Source organism: Diabrotica virgifera, chromosome 7 (assembly GCF_917563875.1).
Source record: "Diabrotica virgifera virgifera chromosome 7, PGI_DIABVI_V3a".
Taxonomy (NCBI): Eukaryota; Metazoa; Arthropoda; class Insecta; order Coleoptera; family Chrysomelidae; genus Diabrotica; species Diabrotica virgifera.
Window position 1 is genome coordinate 31,520,203 of NC_065449.1, and position 23,976 is coordinate 31,544,178.

A 23,976-nucleotide genomic window follows, 5' to 3' on the forward strand; every position below is an offset into this window, starting at 1 on the left:
ACTTTATTTTGAGCGTAACTTGTTTACTTTTGATGCTAGAAATTTTTTTTTAAACAAAAATGAAGCTTTTTTTAAACACTTTAAATAAGTTGTAATGAGTTTTCCCCGAAATGTGCTTCATTTTTGGCTATTTCACGTTAAAGTATTCCATTTGGAATTTGACGAATATGAACCTATTTTTAATTAGCTATAACTCTGCTTCTACTAGGTATAGAAACGTGATATATACACCATTCTTTTAAAATTTTTTACAGGCTATATTTTTGCTACGAATGTTTTTTCGACAAAATACGTACTATTTGAGATATTTGCAAAAAACCGTCTAAAAGTGTGGTTATTTTGTTGAAAAAATGAACATATTCACTGGAAAATAATTCGAAAAGTATCGACTTAGTGAAAAAACTCTATAGAACAAAAGTTGCTTAAAATTAGTCAGTTTATCAATTTCCAGACTTATTTTGGATGAATACTTTTTCACCCCCAAGAGGGGGTGAAAAGCACCCCCAGGGCAAAAGCACATATCGGCACAATATCACTTTTTTTCTTTGACTTGTTAGCTATGTGTATGCCAAATTTCATGTCAATCCAAGCGGTTCTTTAAAATTTAGAGTTTTTGCAATATTTTACCGTTAAAGAACGGACTAAGGTAGATATAAAAATAGCAGTTATTATTACTTTTATCCCTTAAGTGTACGAACCGTTATTAATTTCTCTCATTAAACTGAACTATTACTGAATTCACTCACGGTAAAATATTGCAAAACCTCTGAATTTCAAAGAACAGCTTGGCTGTTTAGCGTACACATAGCTAACATGTCAATGAAGAAAATGATATTGTGTCGACGTATGCTTCTTCCCTAGGGGAGTACCACCCCTTCACGGGGGTGAAAAAATATGCGTTCAAAATAAATTCGGAAGTGGATAAACTGACGAATTTTAAGTAACTATAAAAGGTTGTTCTATAAAGTTTTTATATTACTTAAGTCAATATCTACTTTTCTAGTTATTTGCGAGTTAATGTGTTCATTTTTTCAACAAAAAACCACGTTTTAGACGGTTTTTCGGAAATAACTCAAAAAGTAAGTATTTTATCGAAAATATATTCTTAGGAAAAATTTTGAAAAAAGGGCATTTTCTTTAAATATTCAAATTAATATTTTTCATTTAAAATATTTTTTTTTCCAAAATGAGCACTTTGAAATGGTGAAACTTCCAGACCATATAAATACACATAAGTGAAGTAAATTGTAAAGCTGTAACGATTAATTTCATTTGGGATGCTAATTAAGCGAAAAATTTTACGATATTTTTTACAAAAAAAAGGGATCAACTTTATTTTCAGCGTTACTGGGTTAAACTTGTTTTAAAGCTTAAACTTGTTTTCTTTAAAAACAAAAATATAGCATTTTCTAAAGACTTTAAAAAAGTTATAACGAGTTTTGCCCGAAAAGTGCTTCATTTTTTTATTATTTCACGTTGAAATGTTCGACTTGGAATTTGACGAATAAGAACCCACTTTTCTCGAGCTACAAACTCTTCCTCTAATGTATCTACCGACTCCATGCGTGCACAAGTTTTTTTAAATTTTTTTATAAGCTATGTTTTTGCCAAGAACACTCTTTTCAATAAAATACACACTTTTGTGTTATTTGCGAAAAACCGTCTAAAACCGTGGTTTTATGTTGAAAAATAAACATATTTACTCGCAAATAACTCGAAAAATATTTGTAGTGAAAAAACTATATATGGAACAAAAGCTGCTTAGAATTAGTCAGTTTATCCACTTCCGGACTTAATTTTAACGTATATTTTTTCATCCCCGACGACGAAATATAAATTTTTTTCTTTGTTAGATATAAATTAGCTATGCGTATGCCAAATTTCATGTCAATCCAAGCGGTTCTTTAAAATATGGAGTAAAAACCGTGAGCAAATGGACTATAATAATAATTATATAATATTTATTTGTTCTCTGATAATGTAATCGTTGTTTTTTGTAAATATTTGTATTTAGACCTGGATCCCGCGTAAGAAAGAAAAGTTGATTAATAGCAAGCTGAAAATTTGTTAATAGCTTAACGGTGTCTAGTCGGACAAACTTTGATGTACGGGAACACTGGAACAGGGGAAGTTTTAACTGTGGAGCATGATAAACGTGTCGTCCTGACAAGTTTATGATTGTGAAAAAAAGCAAGTTGTTTTTAAGTTTATTCGATAGCCAACGTTATGTAATATATGAGAAAATGTTTGTCCGACAAAAATGTTGGGCATTTTAACGAGTCCGACACGTAGAACATGTCACATCACAGGAATTATGTTGGTGATGAATAGCGGTCTGATTTTTGCATGAGAGTTTAATGAAAGGTTAAAAAAGCAATTGAAAGTTCTGTCCGACAAAATTAATGGGAAGTTTTCGTAGTCGGACATTCCAAACAGGTAAGATATAGACAAAAATGCTGGTGATAAATAGCTTTCCGACAAAGACGAAATTTAGTTAAGTAAATTATTCCTTACCAAGAATGACTGTTGTCGGAAAAAAATAAGGGGTAGATTTTGTAGTCGGACAATTTAAAAAAATAATTTTTGAAATTTCAATAAGGGGTGATTATTCTATGTCAAAAGTACCTGCAATCAATTACAATCGATATCTTTCGATTTATCTCAACGTCATTTAGATACCCCACTGTAATACATCTATAGTAGATCAGGCAAATTATATTATGGATTGAGTGGTCTAGCTATCTTTGTCTGCCACATGCGCGGGATCGCTTGGTTAAAAGAGATAGATAGACCACCTATCGACTTTTTGCACTGTATTCCCTGTCTACCCTTATGTCTATGAATACATTTCCATTTAAGAAAAACTGTCACTTTTGACAATAATTCATAATGAATTGCAATCGTATATTCAAATTTAAACTAATCGATTTATTTTGGCAGCAAATTATTTCTAGCCATGTGACATATTAATTACATTAATATTTCATTTGTAGAAAGTTGAGGAAAATTACGTTATACAATTTTAGTAATAATTTATTTAGGTACCCTTTTGCAATCAAGCAAAGCATTATAGCTAGGGTTATCATAATTTATTAAGGCCAAATCCGGACAGGGGTAGTCCAAGGGGTTGTAGAAAATGTAAAATGTGAATTTGACTGTGTTGCTACCCCTACATTGTACCTACTAATATGCGAAATGCTTAGTTTGTACTGGGCTCAGGGATATGATGTTCTTTATCTGTTCTTTCGTACTTTTCAGAAGACATAATTTTTCTCAAAAGTGTCTTGTCATTTTTTATTTTGCCATGGAATTCGGAACATGACATTACAGAATTTGCTTTAATATTGAGAAGCTCCTTTACAACAGGCAGAGATAATCTTCCTCTTTCAGCCGTCCATATAAAATTCATCATCGAAAATATACGGAGTCGAAGTACCAGGCAGACAAAAGATGAATTCTCCTATTTTAAAAATATTCGTAAAAGAAACGTTGCGTTTAGAAAATGCTTCAAATTTTTCTTGCCATTTGTCATGAGTGTTTTGGGTTTCTTCTTTAGGTAGTAAAGTCCATTTAGGTTTCAGCTTTTTTAGAACTTGGAGAAGTGACGAGCGCTCATCAAATAATTCAGAAATTTCCCACCGTTGGGATAAGTGTTTTCCATTTTTTTTAGTAAAGAAAAAATCCGGACATTTCTCATATCCGGACGCCAATCCGGACATGTCTTTCAAATCCGGACTGTCCGGACGAAATCCGGACTGTCCGGACGAAATCCGGACGTATGGTAACCCTAATTATAGCACGAATAATGATATTCAATAGAATTTTCACAATTATCTGGCAAATGAACCTCATTGAATTGATGACGAAGTATTTTACTAAATTTGTAAAATGTTCGAAAATTACTCAAAAATGTTCCGTTGGATGGTTTCAGTTTTGATTTGGCGACTTAAAATTTAAACTGTTGACACTCAAAAATAGACACAAAAACACTTCATAGTTAATATAAATTTTAATTTCCAACACACGTGGCAAACAGAAACTCAGAGACCATGTACTTTCAAATACTACTTTGTATAGCACAAAGTGTCACACTGACAAATAGGTCTGGATCCCGCGTATGAAAAAAAAGTTGATTAATAGCAAGCTGAAAATTTGTTAATAGCTTAAGGGTGTCTAGTCGGACAAACTTTGATATATGGGAACACTGGAACAGGGGAAGTTTTAATTGTGGAACAGGTTAAACATTTGGAACGGTCAGACCACGAAAACGGCACATGTATTTTGTCCGACAGAACAGACTTAAACTCTCCGAACAGAGATTTAACTCTCATGCAAAAATCAGACTCCTATTTATCACCAAATGGGTGTTTCAATGAGTGGAACATGTAGAATATGTTAAATGATAGGAATTATGACAGGTGATAAATATCAGTCTGATTTTTGCATGAGAGTTTAATCTCTGTTCGGAGAGTTTAAGTCTGTTCTGTCGGACAAAACAAATGTGCCGTTTTCGTGGTCTGACCGTTCCAAATTGTTAACCTGTTCCACAATTAAAACTGCCCCTGTTCCAGTGTTCCCATATATCAAAGTTTATCCGACTAGACACCCTTAAGCTATTAACAAATTTTCAGCTTGCTATTAATCAACTTTTTTTTCATACGCGGGATCCAGACCTAAAATGCAGCCTTCTAATACATACTTCTAAGCATAATGTGTCATATTTACGTCTATTCTTATAAGCACCGAAGTTTTAGACCCTTCACATTTTTCAATGTCGTTTACAGGGTTAAGATTTGAGTATGGAAAAAAATGTATACAACGTTTTTTGTAGGAAATTTTCCGTACTTTCTGATGCGCCTAATTAGAAAACCCTAAGAGATTACTTTCACATGTTCTTTGACATTTTTTTTATCATTTTGAGAATATCTAGAACAAACTCCACCCAAAAAAATTATTGTTTTGCAATATATACATGAATTGATACTTACCTCACTGTTTTTAGAGTGTGCATGTATATTAATGCACATGCAAATATGTGAATATAAGTAATAATATATAACTAAAATAGCTTTATAAATATGTGACTAAGTCATGCTGAAAAAATGTTTTTTATTTATTTCCTTCGATTTGCCCAAACTTTTTGTCCGACATATAACTTTTTGCGTTGCAAAATATAATTTGTACACAAACAAATCAAAATTAGCTTGCTATTTATCACCAACATTTTTGTCTATATCTTACATGTTTAGAATGTCCGACTAGGAAAATTTTCCATTAATTTTGTCCGACAGAACTTCCAATTGCTTTTTTAACCTTTCATTAAACTCTCATGCAAAAATCAGACTGCTATTCATCACCAACATAATTCCTGTGATGTGACATGTTCTACGTGTCGAACTCATTAAAATGCCCAACCTTTTTGTCGGACAAACATTTTTTCATATATTATACAACGTTGGCTATTGAATAAACTTAACTATTCATCACCAACATAATTCCTGTGATGTGACATGTTCTACGTGTCGGACTCATTAAAATGCCCAACCTTTTTGTCGGACAAACATTTTTTCATATATTATATAACGTTGGCTATTGAATAAACTTAAAAACAACTTGCTATTTTTCACCATCATAAACTTGTCAGGACGACACGTTTATCATGCTCCACCGTTAAAACTTCCCCTGTTCCAGTGTTCCCGTGCATCAATGTTTGTCCGACTAGACACCGTTAAGCTATTAACAAATTTTCAGCTTGCTATTAATCAACTTTTCTTTCTTACGCGGGATCCAGGTCTAATTATTCATAATAACTTATCAGTATATTACTATCCTGCTGCTGAAAATCTAAAAGCAGAAAATAAGGGTTACCCAGAGGGCCGTGCTAACAATCACAATGAGACAGAATACCAAATAATATCAGGCAAAGAACAAAAATCAAAGACATAGTAGAACATGTAGCAAAAAAGAAATGGATATGTGCAGGTCAAGTGGCAAGAACACCGAACAACACTAGACACACTAGACTATACAGAAGATTATTGGAATATGCGACCGCGGGCGCCAATCGGATAAACGAAGCAGAGATCGACCACCAACGTGCTGGAGTGACGATGTAAAGAGAACTGCCGGGAACTGGATAGCTGGTAGCTCAAGATAGGGAGACATGGAGAAACTTAGAAGAGGCCTATGTTCAGCAGTGGACGATAACGGTTAGATTATGATAATGATGATACTTTCCTAACAGATAAAAAATAATTTGTAGGTATACCGTATAACGATTCACTAAGCTACAAAAAATTACTTACAAAGGAAGGAGGAAAGGGGCGCCTAAAATTACTTGCCCCGGGGCGCGGCCCTGTCCATAAATAAGTGTTCAAAAAAATATTTTGCCCTAGGTGTTGCAGTTTTCTTGGACATCAGTATATAATACATTTTGTTCTAAACTTACCTTAAAGAGATTACCCATGAGAGGTTGAACACAACGCTCATATAGTTCCCCTTGTTTAGAAAGTGTACCTAGTACATAGTTAAAGGTGTACGCCTTATCCTTGTCAATGTTTTTAATAAGAATCTGCTCGTTTTCTTTTATTACATCTACAATTTCCTTACATCCTCGAGAGAGTTCAGTGGGGACTAATGGTCTCACTCGAACTGCGACCCTAACTGAAGTATTGTCGGACATTTTATTCTTATCAATTCAGCACCTACAAATATGAAACCAATTTTATAATGTATAAGCTTATGATGGGTGTCATATTCTAACATGTAGATATGTAGTATATTATATATATATATATATAATATATATATATATATATATGTGATATATATATTAGATAGATGTGACTGGGCATTGAGATGCCCAGTCACATCATCACCCCGCCCAACTCAGTTCAGTTGTCAACACTCTTGTTTCCCGCTCTATAAGGCTTAGTGACGACAATCACAGACCATCTGAAATAAATTCAATAAGGCAAACACTCTTACAAAACGGCTACCATAAAACCCAAATTAATAGGAGCATTCAGAAACATCTAAATCCCATTTCATCTAATAAAGAAAACTTGCCACCCGATCAACCCAAAATCTTTCTACCTTTTATCAAAGGTGTCACTGACAAGATTAGTAGAATTCTTACCCCTCTAAATATCAAAACCGTCTTCACTACTCACTCCAAGTTGTCAAATCTTGTCAGATCCGTAAAAGACCAAATCCCCAATGAAGACCATGGTGTCTACGAGATACCTTGTTCCAGTTGCCCACGGACATACATAGGACAGACAAACCGACGAATCCAAAACCGTATCTACGAACATTCCATATCTGTAAAACATTCCGACACTACTTCAGCCCTTGCCCAACATCATATTCAGACAGGTCACCAAATAGATTTCGAGAAAGCAAAAACCATCGCCCCTGTCCGCTCCTTAAAATCGAGAATCATCCGTGAAGCCATCGAAATTGAAAAACGCCCTGACAGCCTAAACACACGCGATGACGCCAAAAGACTGCCGGCAACATGGCGACCGCTGCTTCGGCGAATCCCCACGCCAGTCGATCCCACTCAGGCCTCTCCCGCGCATACAGTTCCCGCGCGCACTGAGAGTATAAAAGGAGCTACACAGGCGAAGACAGGTCGTCACTCGACACTGAGGAGTAGGCAGATTGAGACCTCAGTGCCGCTTGACCGTTCTCCTAGAGAACAAGACACTACTGGTACGTCACGAGTGAGGGGAGTAGGCAGATTGAGACCCCGAACTCGAACGGAACCATACCCCTCTTGATAATGGCTCCAAAAAGGGTGCCGAAACGTCGAGTTATAAATTCTCAACGCGGTTCTTCCCGAGAACTTAGTAATTTTCATATATATATACATACCCCGTTCTTAGGCGTCAACGCCCTTCGGTAGGGATCTATGGAGGAGTATCACCAAGCCGCAAGCCCTTATCCCTTGCCGTACCGCTCCTCCATAGGCCGATCAGACGCCAGTTTATTCCAGATCAAGCCGTAGACTCTATTGAGTTTTATACTATTCGTTGGCCTTTTATTAATTTCATGACCTAGCTGAGGCTCGAACCAGCGATCGCAAATCGCAAGTCCACTAAACTTGTCGATCGACTGCGCCTCAGCTAACTGGACCGTCTAAACCGATGTAGATAGTAAGATCGAAAATCAAAAGACACATTTGGGATTAAAATACTTCATTTACAGTGGACGAAACATGAAGACCTCGAACCATAAATTGAAAATGAGATATGTCTACAAATTTGTATTCAAAGCGATTCAGAAAATGGTTCTTTTACATGTTTCATAGATACTTTATACTAAATTTACAATCAAGATGCAGTAACATAAACAAACCAAGACACTTTAAATGCTACTAGGAGCACTCCCGAATCATAATTTACAATGTATATACATTGTAAATCCCAAATCATGATTTCCAAAGTTTATACATTGTAAATTATGATTCGGGAGTGCTCCTAGTAGCATTTAACATGTCTTGGTTTGTTTATTTCTACTGCATCTTGATTGTAAATTTAGTATAGTTATTTATTAACCGCTTAACGCACACATTTGTTTGCAAAAATACGTCAAAAAATTACCTATTTATTTTATTACACTAAAATAAACTACGAACAAGACTATTGTCACTAGATTATAATCTAAAGTAAAAAAACGCATACTTTATTAGAAAAATATAAAATAACAAATACCCTCAAGCGCTCACCCGAGTTAACTCGGTCGTAACTTTTTACATACAAAATACTACAAGTAAGAGAAGAAAATCGCAATTATTCAAGTATAATACTGCTAAATATTGCTAACAGTGTGATATACTCTAAAACAAGGGGTTACACACAGAGGTACGTCACAGTCAGGGCAGAACGTGACGTCAGCAAAATAGAATTCTACTCATCGTGATCCCACCCCAGTCGGCAGTCGATCGTAGAAAGTTTAAAATTAGAAACGAGAAAACAAGAGGGCACGGGCGCCCATATAAAAATTTTTAGGGGGGCCAGACGTGAAGATGTTGCAGATTACATTTCGTATACGTTGGATAACCATATATAGTTTAAAGCACCCGAAAAGCTAGGAGGGGCACGGCCCCCCTGCCCATAGGTACGGGTGCCCATGCAAGTGGGGATACCGTTATTGAGCGCTAGAGGTGTTAAAACGCGTAGGCGCCTTATATATCGTACAAATATTTTAAACACGAGTTAACTCGGTTAAGCGAAAATAGAAACGTAGTTTAAAACCGAGTTAACTCGGGTAAGCACGTTAAGCGGTTAACAACAGTTTCCGGCCCACTCAGAATAAAAAAAAAATACATTTGAACTTTAATAAGGCCCGGTACTTTATGTCTCCGTTGACAGCCGGGGTTTAATCGGGACCTCTTTAGGGTCTCTTGTGTTGTAATAAATGCAATTAAAAGTATTATTATAATTATAAATAAGTATAATAATAATTATAATTGCATTTATTACAGCGCAAGAGACCCTAAGAGGTCCCGATTAAACCCCGGTTAACTAACCGGCTGTTAACGGAGACATAAAGTACCGGGCCTAAATGCCTAAAAATATAATATGTAGAATCAGATAAAAAATGTTTGGTGCGGTAGAAATTTAAAAAAATAGAAACCAATATAGAAACCGCTAATCCTTGTGAAAATATTCCTACTTGTATGTACATACTAGAAAGTTTAAAGATTATTTTTTGTAGAATTAAAATTCATTTGGCAGTGTTTACAAAAAATCCCGAAAATCACTATTTTAGGCATTTTTTCGACAAAACATTGCAAATAACTCGACAAGGGAGCATTTTTTGAAAAATGATCAAGAGAGAAAAGTATTTATTTCAATGAGATATGTCTAAAAAATTTTATTCGAAGCAATTCAGAAAATTGTTTTTTAAATGCCTCGCTTTTGCCTCATAAATGCAAAAAAATACATTGGAACTTTAAAAAACAGAATCAAATAAAAAACCGCTCACATAAGGAGAAAAGAAGAATAAATATGATTGAATACTGACTAAAAATAAAAATTTTTGAATATGGATTAAATTTTACTACGAAGTAATTTGCAAAATAATATAAATATAATACAAGCAAGAGAGTTAACAATTATCTACAATTAGTCCGTTCTTTAACGGTAAAATATTGCAAAATCTCTAAATTTTAAAGAACCGCTTGGATTGACATGAAACTTGGCATACACATAGCTAACAAGTCAAAGAAAAAAAGTGATATTGTGCCGATATGTGCTTTTGCCCTGGGGGTGGTTTTCACCCCCTCTTGGGGGTGAAAAAATATTCGTCCAAAGAAAGTCAAGAAATGGATAAACTGGCTAATTTTAAGTAACTTTTGTTCTATAGAGTTTTTTCACTAAGCCAATACTTTTCGAGTTATTTGGCAGTGAATATGTTCATTTTTTCAACAAAATAAGCACGCTTTTAGACAGTTTTTCGCAAATAACTCAAATAGTAAGTATTTTGTCGAAAAAACATTCTTAGCTAAAATATAGCCTGTAAAAGATTAAAAAAAAATGGTGTATATATCACGTCTCTACACCTAGTAGAAGCAGAGTTATAGCTAATGAAATATAGGTTCATATTCGTCAAATTCCAAATGGAATATTTTACCGTGAAATAAACAAAAATGAATCACATTTCGGGGAAAACTCATTACAACTTATTTAAAGTGTTTAAAAAAAGCTTCATTTTTGTTTTATAAAAAAAATTTCTAGCATCGAAATTAAACAAGTTACGCTCAAAATAAAGTTAGTCCCTTTTGGTTTTGGTAAAAAAATCGAGAAAATCACCCCCTAATTAGTATCCTAAACGAACTTAATCGTTACGACTTCACAAGTTTCTTGACTCGTGTATATATTGTTTATATGATCTGTAAGTTTCATCGGTTCAAAGCCCTTATTATTGAAATGGCTGTAGTTAAAAGGGGTTGAACGAGTCACTGATCACGAATGTATGCAAATTTAGAAACACCAAATCTTAATCAATTTTTGTCTAACAGAAAAACAAAAACATACATGATATTCAGAAAAGCAAATCTGACTTTTTTTTGTTTTTTAAGATTTTTGGTATCTCTAACAATTTTTAAGTTATTTTGAAAAAAAACATATTTTTCAAAATTTAAATTTTTAAAAATTTTACTTTGAAACCAAATTTTTTTCAAAAATAAGCACTTTCAATCGATGTAACTTACAGATCATATAAACACAACATCAGTAAAATAATTTGTGGAGCGGTAACGATTAATTTCATTTAAGTTGCTAATTAGGGGGTGGTCTTCCCGATTTTTTTTGCAAAAACATAAGGGACCAACTTTATTTTGAGCGTAACTTGCTTAAATTTAATGCTACAAACTTTTTGTAAAAACAGAAATAAATCTTTTTTTAAACACTTTAAAAAAGTTATAATGGGTTTTCCCCAAAAAGTGCTTAATTTTTTGGATATTTCACGTCGAAATATTATATTTGAAATTTGGTGAATATGAATCTATTTTTCACTGACTATAACTCTGGTTCTACGAGATCCAGAGACCTAACGCGTACACCATTTTTTTTACTTTTTTATAAGCTATAATTTTGCTAAGAATGTTTTTTTCGACAAAATACTTACTTTTTGAGTTATTTGCGAAAAACCGTCTAAAAATGTGGTTATTTTGTTGAAAAATGAACATATTCACTCGCAAATAACTCGAAAAGTGTTGACTTGGCGAAAAAGCTCTATAGAACAAAAGTTACTTAAAATTAGTCAGTTTACCCATTTCCGGACTTATTTTGGACATATATTTTTTCACCCCCACAAGGGGGTGAAAGTCACCCCAGGACAAAAGCACACATCGGCACAATATCACTTTTTTTCTTTGACATGTAAGCTATACGTATGCCAAATTTCATGTCAATCCAAGCGGTTCTTTAAAATTTAGAGCAAAAACCGTGAAAGAATGGACTAAATTAGCCCTATCAAATAAAATTACAGTATGTACATGTAAATCAAAATGTATTTCCGTACAGGTTTTTAATAAATTTTATATCAAACTTTAGGTCAAAACAAAGGATATTTTCAAGAAAGTATATGATTCATATGAGGGGATCATTGTTTAAATAATTAAAACTGGGTAATTTTTGCACAAAATTTACTTTTCGTACTTCCGGGCCTAAAGTGACAACTTCACTCCCTTGTGACAGGTACTAAAGTGTCACATTTAATCCCTCCGGGATTAAATATTGACGAAACTCCCGGAACGATTAAATCACAAACAAACGAATTTAAGGGATATTTTATTGAAAAATATAATTAATTAGAATGGTAATTAACGTTAATATTCAAATTAATATTGTGACAGTTCGTCATATTGACCAGTCTTTCCTGGGTTAATGCAGCAGGTAACTGACGAGTAACAGATAGGTCCTTTTCATATTGAACTGGTGTTTGTTTCGAAGATCCTGCGGAAACAGGAAGCGAGAATGAGGACTGTGGCATAACTATAGTGGACGAATCGGCGACTTGACCAAATATTTTATCTGAAATTTTTTGTTTATTTTTAATAGACGATTCAATATATCCCTCGGCCACGTTGGAGGATTTCCATCCTCCATGTCTCTTCAGCACGTCTATTGTTGCTCCCGAATCAGCTAACAAAGACGCAGATGTGCGTCTAAAACAATGTCCCGTATAAGACGTCGCATTTTCTAATTTCAAGAAAGCTGCTATTTGCCGTGGAATTGTACCAAACATGTTTTTTCCTACTACTCGCGTAGTACATTCTTTGTTGATGTATTGAACAAAAAATTTTGAATGAGTTGTCCCTGTCTTTCGCAATGCCACATATTTCCGAAATATCGCCACAAAACTGATGGCACTGTTTTCTGAATTTTTGATCACAAAATTTCGGTCAATTTTATTTTTGGTGTTTCTAATCGCAATTAGGAAGGAATCGCCCAAATCTCTCACATCGTCGATTTCTAAATCAACCAACTCTTTTCCACGACAAGCTCCCGCAACGCCCAAAATAAGTGCAACCTACAAAAAAATTGATTTCTTAAAATTTCTGAATATAAACAAATTTCCAAATTTACCTTAAGCATTAAATATTTATCATCCGGAGCCTCCCGTAAGAACTGATCTACCTGCTCAGACGTGAGAATTCTTGACTTCTTTGGCTTAAATCCCTCATTTCTTCTCTTCAAAAAAGCTAATAATTTTGGAAATTTACTTATATCAATATCTTCTCTAATGTTAATAACCGATTTCAGCATTGAGTAATGTGCCCAGAGAGTTGAGGCACAAACCGCTTTTGATTTATCATCGAAGTAGACTAACAGCGCATTTTCAGTAGGTTGTCTCACATTTTTTAAGCGGCACCACTTTTTAAAAGCATCGTACTGCTGCTCGTATAGTTTTCTAGATTTCGGTGGTAACAATTCTTCACCTACTTCGGCTGCTCTTTTATCAATATCAGATACACCTTCTTCACTCATGATACCAATAATTATCAATAACAATGTTTCTTTACAATGACACTAGTAATGACAATGTTTCTAAATTATAACTGTCACAACGCAATGTTACTATGGTAACTTATTTTAAAGACAGTTTATTAAATGAGTTGAAGAGAGAAAAAACTGATTGAAATTATTGAAATAATTAATAAAATCATACCGGAAGTACGAAAAGTATCGTATATACCTTGCGACTGAAGTACATTTAATCCTTCAGGTAAATTATGGCCCTCCCTGCGGTCGGGCCATAAACTTTACCTTCAGGATTAAATGTACTACTTCAGTCCCGCGGTATATAATGTACTATTACTTTTAAATTGCTGCGATAATTTGTTTTTATGAAGGTTTTTACAATTTTTTTCCGCAAAGTTGAAGAAACAATATTTTATACAGCACTTACTAAAATAAATTTAACCTTTAATTTATTTAAATAATTGTAAACCAAGATTGAAAAAGAAATTTGCAAAAAAATATTATTTGCATTATAAATAAGTAATATAAAACATTTTATTTTGCAGAAAAAGTTATGTTGTGGTACTAGTATAAAGCAAAAAAAATTGGTTGAAAAATATTCAGTAGTTTGTGGGATTTAATTTGTTGATTAAATATTACCATTTATTCAATTGCAAAAACGCGATTGTTGCCGATAGAGTATACAATTTTTTAAGGTCTCATTTTTTTGCTTTAATGTATATTTTCGATAAATGCATTGATAAATCAAAATTTTAATTAAACTCTCCTCCAAAATGGCGTTTGAAAATTGTTAGTTTTCAATGCATTTATCGAAAATATACATAAAAGCAAACAAAATGAGACCTTAAAAAATTCTATACTCATCTTCAACAATTGCGTTTTTGTAATTGAAAAAATGGTAATAAAAAAAATTATATATCTCATAAACTACTGAATATTTTTCAACCAATTTTTTTTGCTATATACTGGAATCACGGCGCAACTATTTCTGCAAAATTAAATGTACAGTAAAAACTCCGATAACCGAATCCTTTTTAACCAATACATCGTTTAACCAAAACAGCTGACAGTTTCAAATTCTATGTTATAATTTTCACTCTCATTAGAGATTTTCAGTTGGCTAAATATGGCTGAGGTAGCCTATGTAAGCTGCATATATTATGTAGCCTGTACATGTAACATATAATTTGACACAAGAAGAATACAAAAAACAATTTTATTTTTAACCTAAATTCTTGTTATCCGAAACGGCCTTCCCCCAAATATTTTGGTTAACGAAGGTTTTACAGTATTATATAGTCGAGGAAATGAAACTGAAAAAAAGGCAAAACCTCGCAATTTTTTCGTCCAGCATCGATTTGTACAAAAATTTGGAATTAGGCTCATGTCACCCTCTAGTTCATTTTCTATATTGAGCCGTTGTACGCTTTTGGTTTTTAAGGGTGAAAACTACCCCTAATTGTAAAAAATTATAAAATAACATTTTAAACTTTAATACATATTGTCAACATTTGGTTCTTATTAGTTACATAATGATTGTTTTATGCTTTAAGATATACTATCATAATATTTCAGCCCTTAAAACCACCCTTGTTGGAGATATATATAAAAAATTTACTTATCCTAAAAGAATAATTTCGGCTGGCATCGATTTACATGAAAATTTGGGATTAGGATCATCTCGCCCTGTACTTCATATTCTATATCATGCTTAAGGGCGTTGATTATTTTTAGGGGTGTAAACTACCCCTTATTGTCAAAAATTATATAAAAACATTGTAAACTTTAATATGGGTAAAATTTGGTTTTGATTGGTTAAATAATGATTGTTTTATGCTTTAGGATATAATATCATAATATTTCAACCCTTAAAACCACCCTTAATAACATTACAATTTTTATAAGTAGATAATTTAATAGATCTATACAGAGAAAAAGGTGGAATTACAGAATTCCAAAATCATTTATTCACACAAAAATACGAATTTACAAATATGTACAAATACAAATAGTTTTTTAGTCATCTTTCAGTATACGAACCGGTTTTGTGGTATTATACATACATTGAAAATGATCCACAAGCGGACTATTCGAATTTTTCGAAAAAGAAATTCGTTTTATAAACATAGCTCCTTCATTTTTGGCTTTAAAAAGTTTTTTCAAAAATGATTTTGTAGGAGTTTGGAAGAGCTATAAGACTGTGTAAACTAAATTCCGTAAGATGCCTTAGTTTTTAATTGGGGTGGGTTTAAAGGGCTCGAATATGGAGGTGTTTGCTCGTAAATAGAGGTTTTAAACAGCTATATCTCGCTAACTTTTCATTGTAATGAAAATCTATGTACACAGGAATTTTAGTTATTAAAAAAGATTAAATTTAGTAGTCCATCATTTTTTTCGTATCTCCAGTATTTTCGAAAATATTTTGAAGTAAACGGTGAAAAATACAAAATTGCAAAAATCAATTTTTTTTAAACTCCAATTTTTCTAAAATTACGCCATTTAAATAAGTCAAACTTCTTGGTTGTATTGATAATACAAATATAAAAGGAATTATAGAAAGGTGAAGACCAATTTTTAATTGGGAGGGTAGTTAGGGGGTTGTTTTCACTGATTTTTTCGTAGAGAAAAGCAGGTACCGACCTTTTTTTAATCATAAGTCGCTCAATTTTCATGCCAGAAACTTTTTATTATTATTTTTTGAAAGGCCTAATAGTATACTTAGAAAAAGATTATTTAAGTTTTTCTCGGAAAATGCAAAAGTTTTCCCGTTATTTGACTTTGAATATTTCAAATTATGCATTTGACGAAAAAAGCTATCTTTTAACATGCCGTATCTCGGTTTGAATTGGTCTTAAAGATATTATACAAAAAGAATTTGGCTTATGTTACAATATACAATTTTGATAAATATCTACCGTTTTTTTGACTAAATGCATATTTTTCAAAGTATTCTCAAAAAACCCTCTAAAGAAGTCGATTTTTTCGTCGAAAAACTGTTACTTTCAAGCGCGAATAACTCGAAAAATATTAGTTTTACAAAGAAAATGTAAAAAACATATTTTTCTTACAATTACTTTTTCCATCGATTTCGATGGTTAAAATGTAATACAAAATTCCCACCCCCGAGATGGGGTGGCAACCACCCCCAAGGTTTTAGCGTACAGCGCACAGTGGTAAATTTTGCCGAAAACCTGGCCAAAATGCAAAAATTTATATATTCCGAGAAATTTTATATGAATCTTGCTCTGTAGGTTTCGGAGGATCATAAGCTGCCGTTGAGAGTAGAACAATACAAGCATATCACATATTTATATTAGTGTAAAGTTGGGATTGAACGAAATCGGACAGACTAAAATTAAAGTGTGTTATACAATTGAGGCATTGTTAGGTTTTCGTTTAAAACTATAGACGTGCATTATTTTGTTATTTTATAGTGGATGCTATTTCTTGAGGTAAGTGGAGTATTTCAATATACTTTTTAGATTCTTTTTACTAACATAAACTTTATTTACAACATATTTACAAAATGATGTCAAGAATCTTCAATCGTTTTCTGTTTACCAAGTTTTAAAATGGAAAAAGTAAAAAAGTCAGCTTTGGTCAGCAAAGATTTTTTGCTCAAAAAATAATTCAATATGTATGTAAATATTCCTCAAGAAATCATCTGCAATAAGTTGCAAACTTAGAGGAATTCTTCATTTTAAAAAACTGTAACATGCTGGAGAATTTCTACATTAAGAGACTTTGATGTTATGGTCAGTTAATAAAGTAAGAACAAAATATGAAGCAGTTGATCCAGAAAATTTACAGTTTTTTTACACAAGAACCGCAGTTTTTTTGTTATTTTTTTGCTTTCTTCTTCTTTTTTTTAATCTTTAAGTCATTTTACCTTTATGTATAGGTCTATCATTTTGCTGTCTTATTTTTATATTTTTTAATAATTTTGGTCGTGTGAGTCCAAAAATTTTGCCTTTTTTTAAAAATAAAATGCATAAACGATACTTTATATTAAGAAGCCAAAAACAGGTAGGTCAACTCTTAATATATCTTAATTGTTTTGTAAATGGATCCGATTAATTATAATTATTACCTGCCAATGTGTGGCTTCTTAACATAAAGTGTCGTTTATGCATTTCATTTTTAAAAAATTAAAATTTTTGGCTCACACGACCAAAATTATTAAAAAATATAAAAGTAAGGAAGCAAAAACAGGATTATACATAAGAGTAAAAGGACTTAAAGATTAAGAAAAAGAAGAAGAAAGCAAAAAAATAACAAAAAACGGCAGCTCTTGTGTAATAAAACTGTAAATTTACTAGATCAGATTCTTCATATTTTGTTCTTACTTATTAACTGACCATATACCATTACAGTCTTTTCATGTACAAATTCTCCAGCATGTTATATTTCTTTAAAATGAAAAATTCCGCTATGGATGCCTTTGGCAGCAGATGATTTTTTGAGGAATATTTATGTACATTTTGAACTATTTATTAAACAAAATATCTTTTCTGAGCAAAGTAGACTTTTTTACTTTTCCCTTTTTAAAACTTGGAAAACTTAAAATGATTGAAAATTCTTGCCAATTTGCAAACATGTTGTAAATAAAGCCTATTTTACGAAGAAAAAGTCTAAAAAGTATATTACAATACTCCACTTACCTCCAGACCTAGCATACACTATAAATTAACAAAATAATACACGTCTATAGTTCTAAATGAAAACCAAACACAAACAATGCCCCAATATTATTGTATAACACACTTAATTTTTATTTGGTCCGCTGTCGTTCAATCACAACTTTACACTAATATAAATATACGATCTCATAGGCGCCCATGTCCATGGGCATGGCCAGGGCCCCCTAGATTTTCTGTTGCTTTAAACTATAATATATTGTCATCGAAAGTATACAAAATGTAATGTGCAACATCTTTACGTCTGGCCCCTCCCCTAAAAAATTTTTAGATGGGCGCCCATGCATGATCTGCTTGTATTGTTCTACCCTTAACGGCCGTTTATGATTCTCAAAAACCTACAGAGCAAGGTTCATATAAAATTTTTCAGGGTATACCTATAAACTTAGATTTTTACATTTTGGCCAGGTTTTCGGCGAAATTCACCACTGTGCAGCGGCATGATATAGAAAATGATTCTTGGACTATTCTCTACCTTCTGTGAAAATTTCAAGTAAATCCATGCTGGACGAAAAAATTGCGAGCCAAAATGATTCGTTTCCTCGACTAATATTGCTTATTTATAATGCAAATATTTTTTTGCAAATTTCTTTTTCAATCTTGATTTACAATTATTTAAATAAATTAAGCGTCAAATTTAATTTAGTAACTTTTAAATGAAAGATTTTTTGTTAAACTTTGAAAAAAAATTGGAAAAACTTTCACTAGTAATACCACTAGAGGTCAAATTATTTCCGGAAATTTTTTTGAGATCATGAATATTTTGAAAATTTCCCGAGTCGCAGACGAGGGAAATTTTCTAAAAATATTCATGATCAAAAAAAAATTTCCGGATATTAATTTGACTTCGCGTGGTATTCGGTAAGAAAATTCCACACCAAATTTGCATTTGAAAATCCAAAGCTGCATGAACAGATTAATAGCGCGCCATAGCTTTGTCAGCAATTATTTAGGCTTTCAAATTCGTAATTTCTACTCATTGTAGTTGCATGGGAATACCATTTCAAGATAGAAAATAGTATATTCTTCAATTTTACATAAGTTTTGAGTAAGTTTTGATACAAGTGATAGAAAATGAATCAAAACTAAATTATGTAAACAAATAAAAACCAGTCTGTCAAAAATGTTCTGTTATTGTAAACGTCAAAAAATTTCCACTATAATTCGCTGTTGGGTACCCCACGAGCAAAAAATTTCCGATAAAATACCTCCGTTGCCATGGTGATCTGTCAAAATAACGTATTTTGATTGGTTCAAAATTACAGGTGTGGAATTTTCATAAAAACACGAATTACCGCAGCAGTTAAAAAAGTAAATTGTGTACAAATATGACTTATTCTTCATTATTTAAACAATTATGCCCTTATATAAATCATATACTTTCTTGAAAAATATCTTTTGACATCACCTAAACTTTAATATAAAACTTGTTCCAACCTCTATGGAATTTGATTTTATTTTAGTTTATTGAGCTAAGTACTTACTATAGTGCAATATAGAATTACTAAGTAATTTCTTCTTATAATTAACTGCATGTCTCTCAAGTATTATCAATATATACAATCTTCTAATCTGAATTATACACCAGAACTGCCAGAATTAAGCTACTATAGAATATTTGTATAGGTTCACAAATTTTTTATTATTTTTTTATTCGGCCTTATCAACCATAACAAAAACATGTATTCAGCATTTCTTAATGAACTACAAAATTTAGGAATGAAACATTGTAAATTGTTACTGAACAATCCAGTGGCGTAGGCTCTTCAAATTAAGTCCAAAATAATTTAATGATCAATTTGAATAATCAAACACAAAAACTCAATGATTAAATAAAGACATGCATTAAGGAGGGGGTATGGTTTGAAATCAACAAATCACGCACATTTTTGTGAATTTTTTTCGAAGCTATGGTACAATTATTTTATTTTTAAATTAAATAAGCAAATTAACTACAATTCAAAGAATATTTAGAAAAAAAATCAATCCAAAATATTGAAAAATAAGCCATTGGTGACAAATTTTGACAGGCAGCTCACAAAAAAATGGATTTTGCGGTGGACATCAGAACTCGACACTCGATCATACGAATCAAAAAATTCAAAAAGATTTAATTAGCTTATGAGTTTCACGAGGTCACAACGTCGAGTTTTTTTTATTTTTAATGACTTTTGAATTTTTGGTATCACTCAGAAATCAAAAAAATTAAATTTTTGGTAAAAATTTTGTGAAAATCAACAGATTTATTATTGTTGAACAAAAAATAAGCAAAAAAAGAAAAATATCTCGACGTTGTTACCTCAAGAAATGTCAAAAGAAAATCTGTGCAAAATATCAGGTAGATCGGCCGAGTAGTTTTTCAGTTACAATGTCCACCGCATTTGAAAAAGCAGTTTTGAGAAAAATGCGTTTAAAATTTTGACAACTGCATCTTCATCTTCTTATTTGTCTGCCAAATCGTAAAGTGATGCACATTGGAATATGTCTTTTGAATCGAGGAGTAATCTACAAAAGAGAAGGCGAACAGTTGTTTAACGTTTCTCACTACGCTCAAGCGTGCTGGCGCGAAGTCGCGGCAAAGCGAGTCGAAGGTAGGGATATTCAACACCCTGTATCTCTGGTAATTTTACTCCGATTATTTTGAAATTTTCAGAGAGTATTCTTGAAAGTATGCACTTTTATTTTAAATAATAAAAAAATTTAAATATTTCAAACCATACCCCCCCCCCCTTAAGCACATGGTCTCACTGGGCTCAGAGATATAGTTCTCCAAATGTAGGGTAAAAAGGGCTTGTTTGATCCTTTCGAGGGGCATATCTCAGGACCAAAGGGCACCTAAAGGGCTAAAAAATAGGCTACTTTTTTAAAGTACAAAAATATACTAAAATTTGGTAAAAATTCGATTGTTTTTCTGCTTGCATAGCATTGATACTTTTGTATATGATGGAATCATATCTTAATATTATTTTATATTAAAATTCCTTCTAATACAAGAATGCAGTAAAAAGACTCAGTGTTGAGTTGAAAAACAAAAGTCCCCAATAAATCTAAAGAAAAGGGTATTCAATAGTTGTATTCTACCAGTTATGTCCTATGGAATGAAGACAGTGACACGACTGCATATGCAGACACTTACTCCATAAGAAGTGTCTATATGTGAAGCGTGTCCACAAATGTGTTAAGAACAACACAGAGGACCATCAAACAACCTACGTTAGAACTTTTTCTGTGAGAACATGTACGAAATGGGGACATGCAAAACAGGACGAAGGTGGAAGATATAACTGGAAGAATTGGGTAAATGAAATAGAACTGGACAGTAAATGAAATAGAATGTAGCACAACAAAACAATGAAAAGTGGACAAGAAACATTGTATATTAGAGTCCACTTGAGCACAGTTTTAGTAGAGAAAGACCACAGAAACGATGGCTAGACATGAAAGCAAAAGTGGTGAGAAACTGGCACCCAATAGTAAGAAACAAAGGAGAATGGAGAATTCATGGATGGAAGGATTCAAATTCCTTTGAAAACTACATTGAACACTCCTGTAGACTAAATTTTTCCTTTTCTAGCAGCTTAATTGGTTCACACTTATATCCATATTATTCTAATCTATCTACATTATGTGCTTGTGTTGTTCTGTTGAGAATATATTTAATGTGTCCATTGTTTTATTTTATTTATTAAAACTTACAAACACCACCTAGGTAGTAATTACATGTAAGAGTGCTCATTACTTGGTATAACAATATACACACAAAAAATACAAAAAAATACAATATACACACAAGTACAAAATAAAAACACAGAAAGTAAACACATTAAAAAAAGACACAAGTTAATAAAGTTTTAAAATTGAGTCCATTACTTATCTATTCATAACATTTTTTAATATCCCTTACACTACAGTTAAAGAGGTCTATATCACAGATCTTTATTAACTCATTACACTGAGATTGCATATAGTTTATTATTGCACAAGAATTATATGGACTACAAGAAAATAGGTCATTACTGTTTACCCTTAGGTTGACCTTTGGCACATGAAACCTAATAAAGTTGATCAAACCACATGTCGTATATTTAACATTGTTAATAATATTATGAATAAACACAACACAATGCATATTTCGTCTTTGCTCTAATGACTGCAAGCCAAATATTTGAAGCAACTCTTTTGATGGCGTAAGGTGAGTATACACATTGTATTTCTTAAGGTATAAATACCTTAGAAATCTTATTTGTACCTTTTCTATATGATTAATATGAACTTTGGCTTCAGGAGCCCATACCACTGATGCATAATCCAAGTTTGGTCTGACTAAAGCGTTATATAGTCTAATGGTTGTGATTATACTAAAGTGTATGGAATTTCTTATTACAAATCCCAATATTTTGTAGGCCTTATTAACAATATTTATATAGTGTTCATTAAATTTCATGTTAGCCTGTAGGTATATTCCCAGATCTTTATATTTGGTTTTCCTAGATACTACACAATTGTCAATTCTATAATTATTTTGAATGTAGTCGATTTTGCGAGTAAAAGATATGACTCCACACTTCTTAATATTCAAGATCATATTGTTGTCCTTAAACCATTCTACAACTGAGGTCAGGTCCTCCTGTAGTAACTGACAATCATTTGGAGTATGTATAGTCTTAAAAAGCTTAAAATCATCAGCATAGATCAAACTAGAAGAAAATTTAAGAGATTGTGGTAGTGAGTTGACAAAAAGTAAGAAAAACAAAGACCCTATGCTCCCTTGGGGGACACCAGATGTAGCCTGAAATTTATCTGAAAACCACCTACCAATTTTGACTCGTTGAAACCTTGATTCCACATACGATTTTATAAATGTACAAGCATCATGCAAAAAACCAAACTCATTCAATCTCGATAAAAGAATGCCATGGTCAACCATATCAAATGCCTTTGAGCAGTCAGTCATTATTAAATCTAATTGGAGTTTATTATTTATTTCCTCACTAGCAAAATTAGACAGAATGCACAGATTACTAGTTGTGGATAACCCAGGCAAGAAAGCATGTTGTTCTGGAGCAAATTCATTTTCAAAATTTTTCAGTATATTCATATAGAGAATAGATTCAAATATTTTAGCCAGGGAATTAAGGATACTTATAGGACGATAGTCTTCTATGTATATTGTTTCTATTACCTGATTTAAAAACTGGAGTAATGGTAGCCTCTTTGAGTTTGTCTGTAAAGGTGTTAGTTTTAAGAGATAGATTAAATAGATGTGCTAATGGTTTTTGAAATATATCAGAACATCCTTTAAAGATATAACAGGGATATTATCACTACCAGTGGCCTTTTTTGGCTTTATTTTTTTTTAATTTTTTTTACTAACCTTCACATCTTCACTAATAACTGAAAAGTTAAAAGATCCCTGTGAACTACCCTGATGTGTGGATGATACCTGATAAAGTGAGCTAAAATGATGAGAGAAAGCCGTGGCAATATCCTGAGGGCCTGTATATGTATGATAATTTAAAAACATCTTGTGAGGAAAACCGCTGGTTTGTCTCCTACTTCTTATGAATGTCCAAAAACTATTTGGGTCATGCTCATGCTAAATGTTATCTTCAATATTATTTTGATGCTGCATAAATTCATTTTTGACTTGCTTTTTAATAGTATTTCTAAGACTCTTGAATTTATTGTTATCGACAGCACTAGCTTTCCCTATTTTTATATGTTTGCTTAATTTGTTTTTCTGTCTGATTTTTTTAATAAGGTCTATACTAAAATAAGCTGGA

General features: G+C 32.4%; 1 protein-coding gene across 2 annotated transcripts in view; it reads right to left on the reverse strand.

Moving 5' to 3' along the window:
• Window positions 1–23,976, reverse strand: part of LOC114332959 (chromosome-associated kinesin KIF4) — a 137,796-nt gene that overhangs the window by 97,163 nt on the left and 16,657 nt on the right. Inside the window, exons 1-2 of one of the 2 annotated variants that reach the window (XM_050655197.1) lie at window positions 19,678–19,788; window positions 6,449–6,704 (exon numbers count right to left, since the gene is read on the reverse strand). In XM_050655197.1, coding sequence (XP_050511154.1) covers window positions 6,449–6,682 — 234 coding nt within the window. In that variant the 5' untranslated portion in view covers window positions 6,683–6,704; window positions 19,678–19,788. Of the gene's footprint in view, window positions 1–6,448; window positions 6,705–19,677; window positions 19,789–23,976 lie in introns of those variants that run through there. The other variant, XM_050655196.1, reaches the window with a different exon arrangement.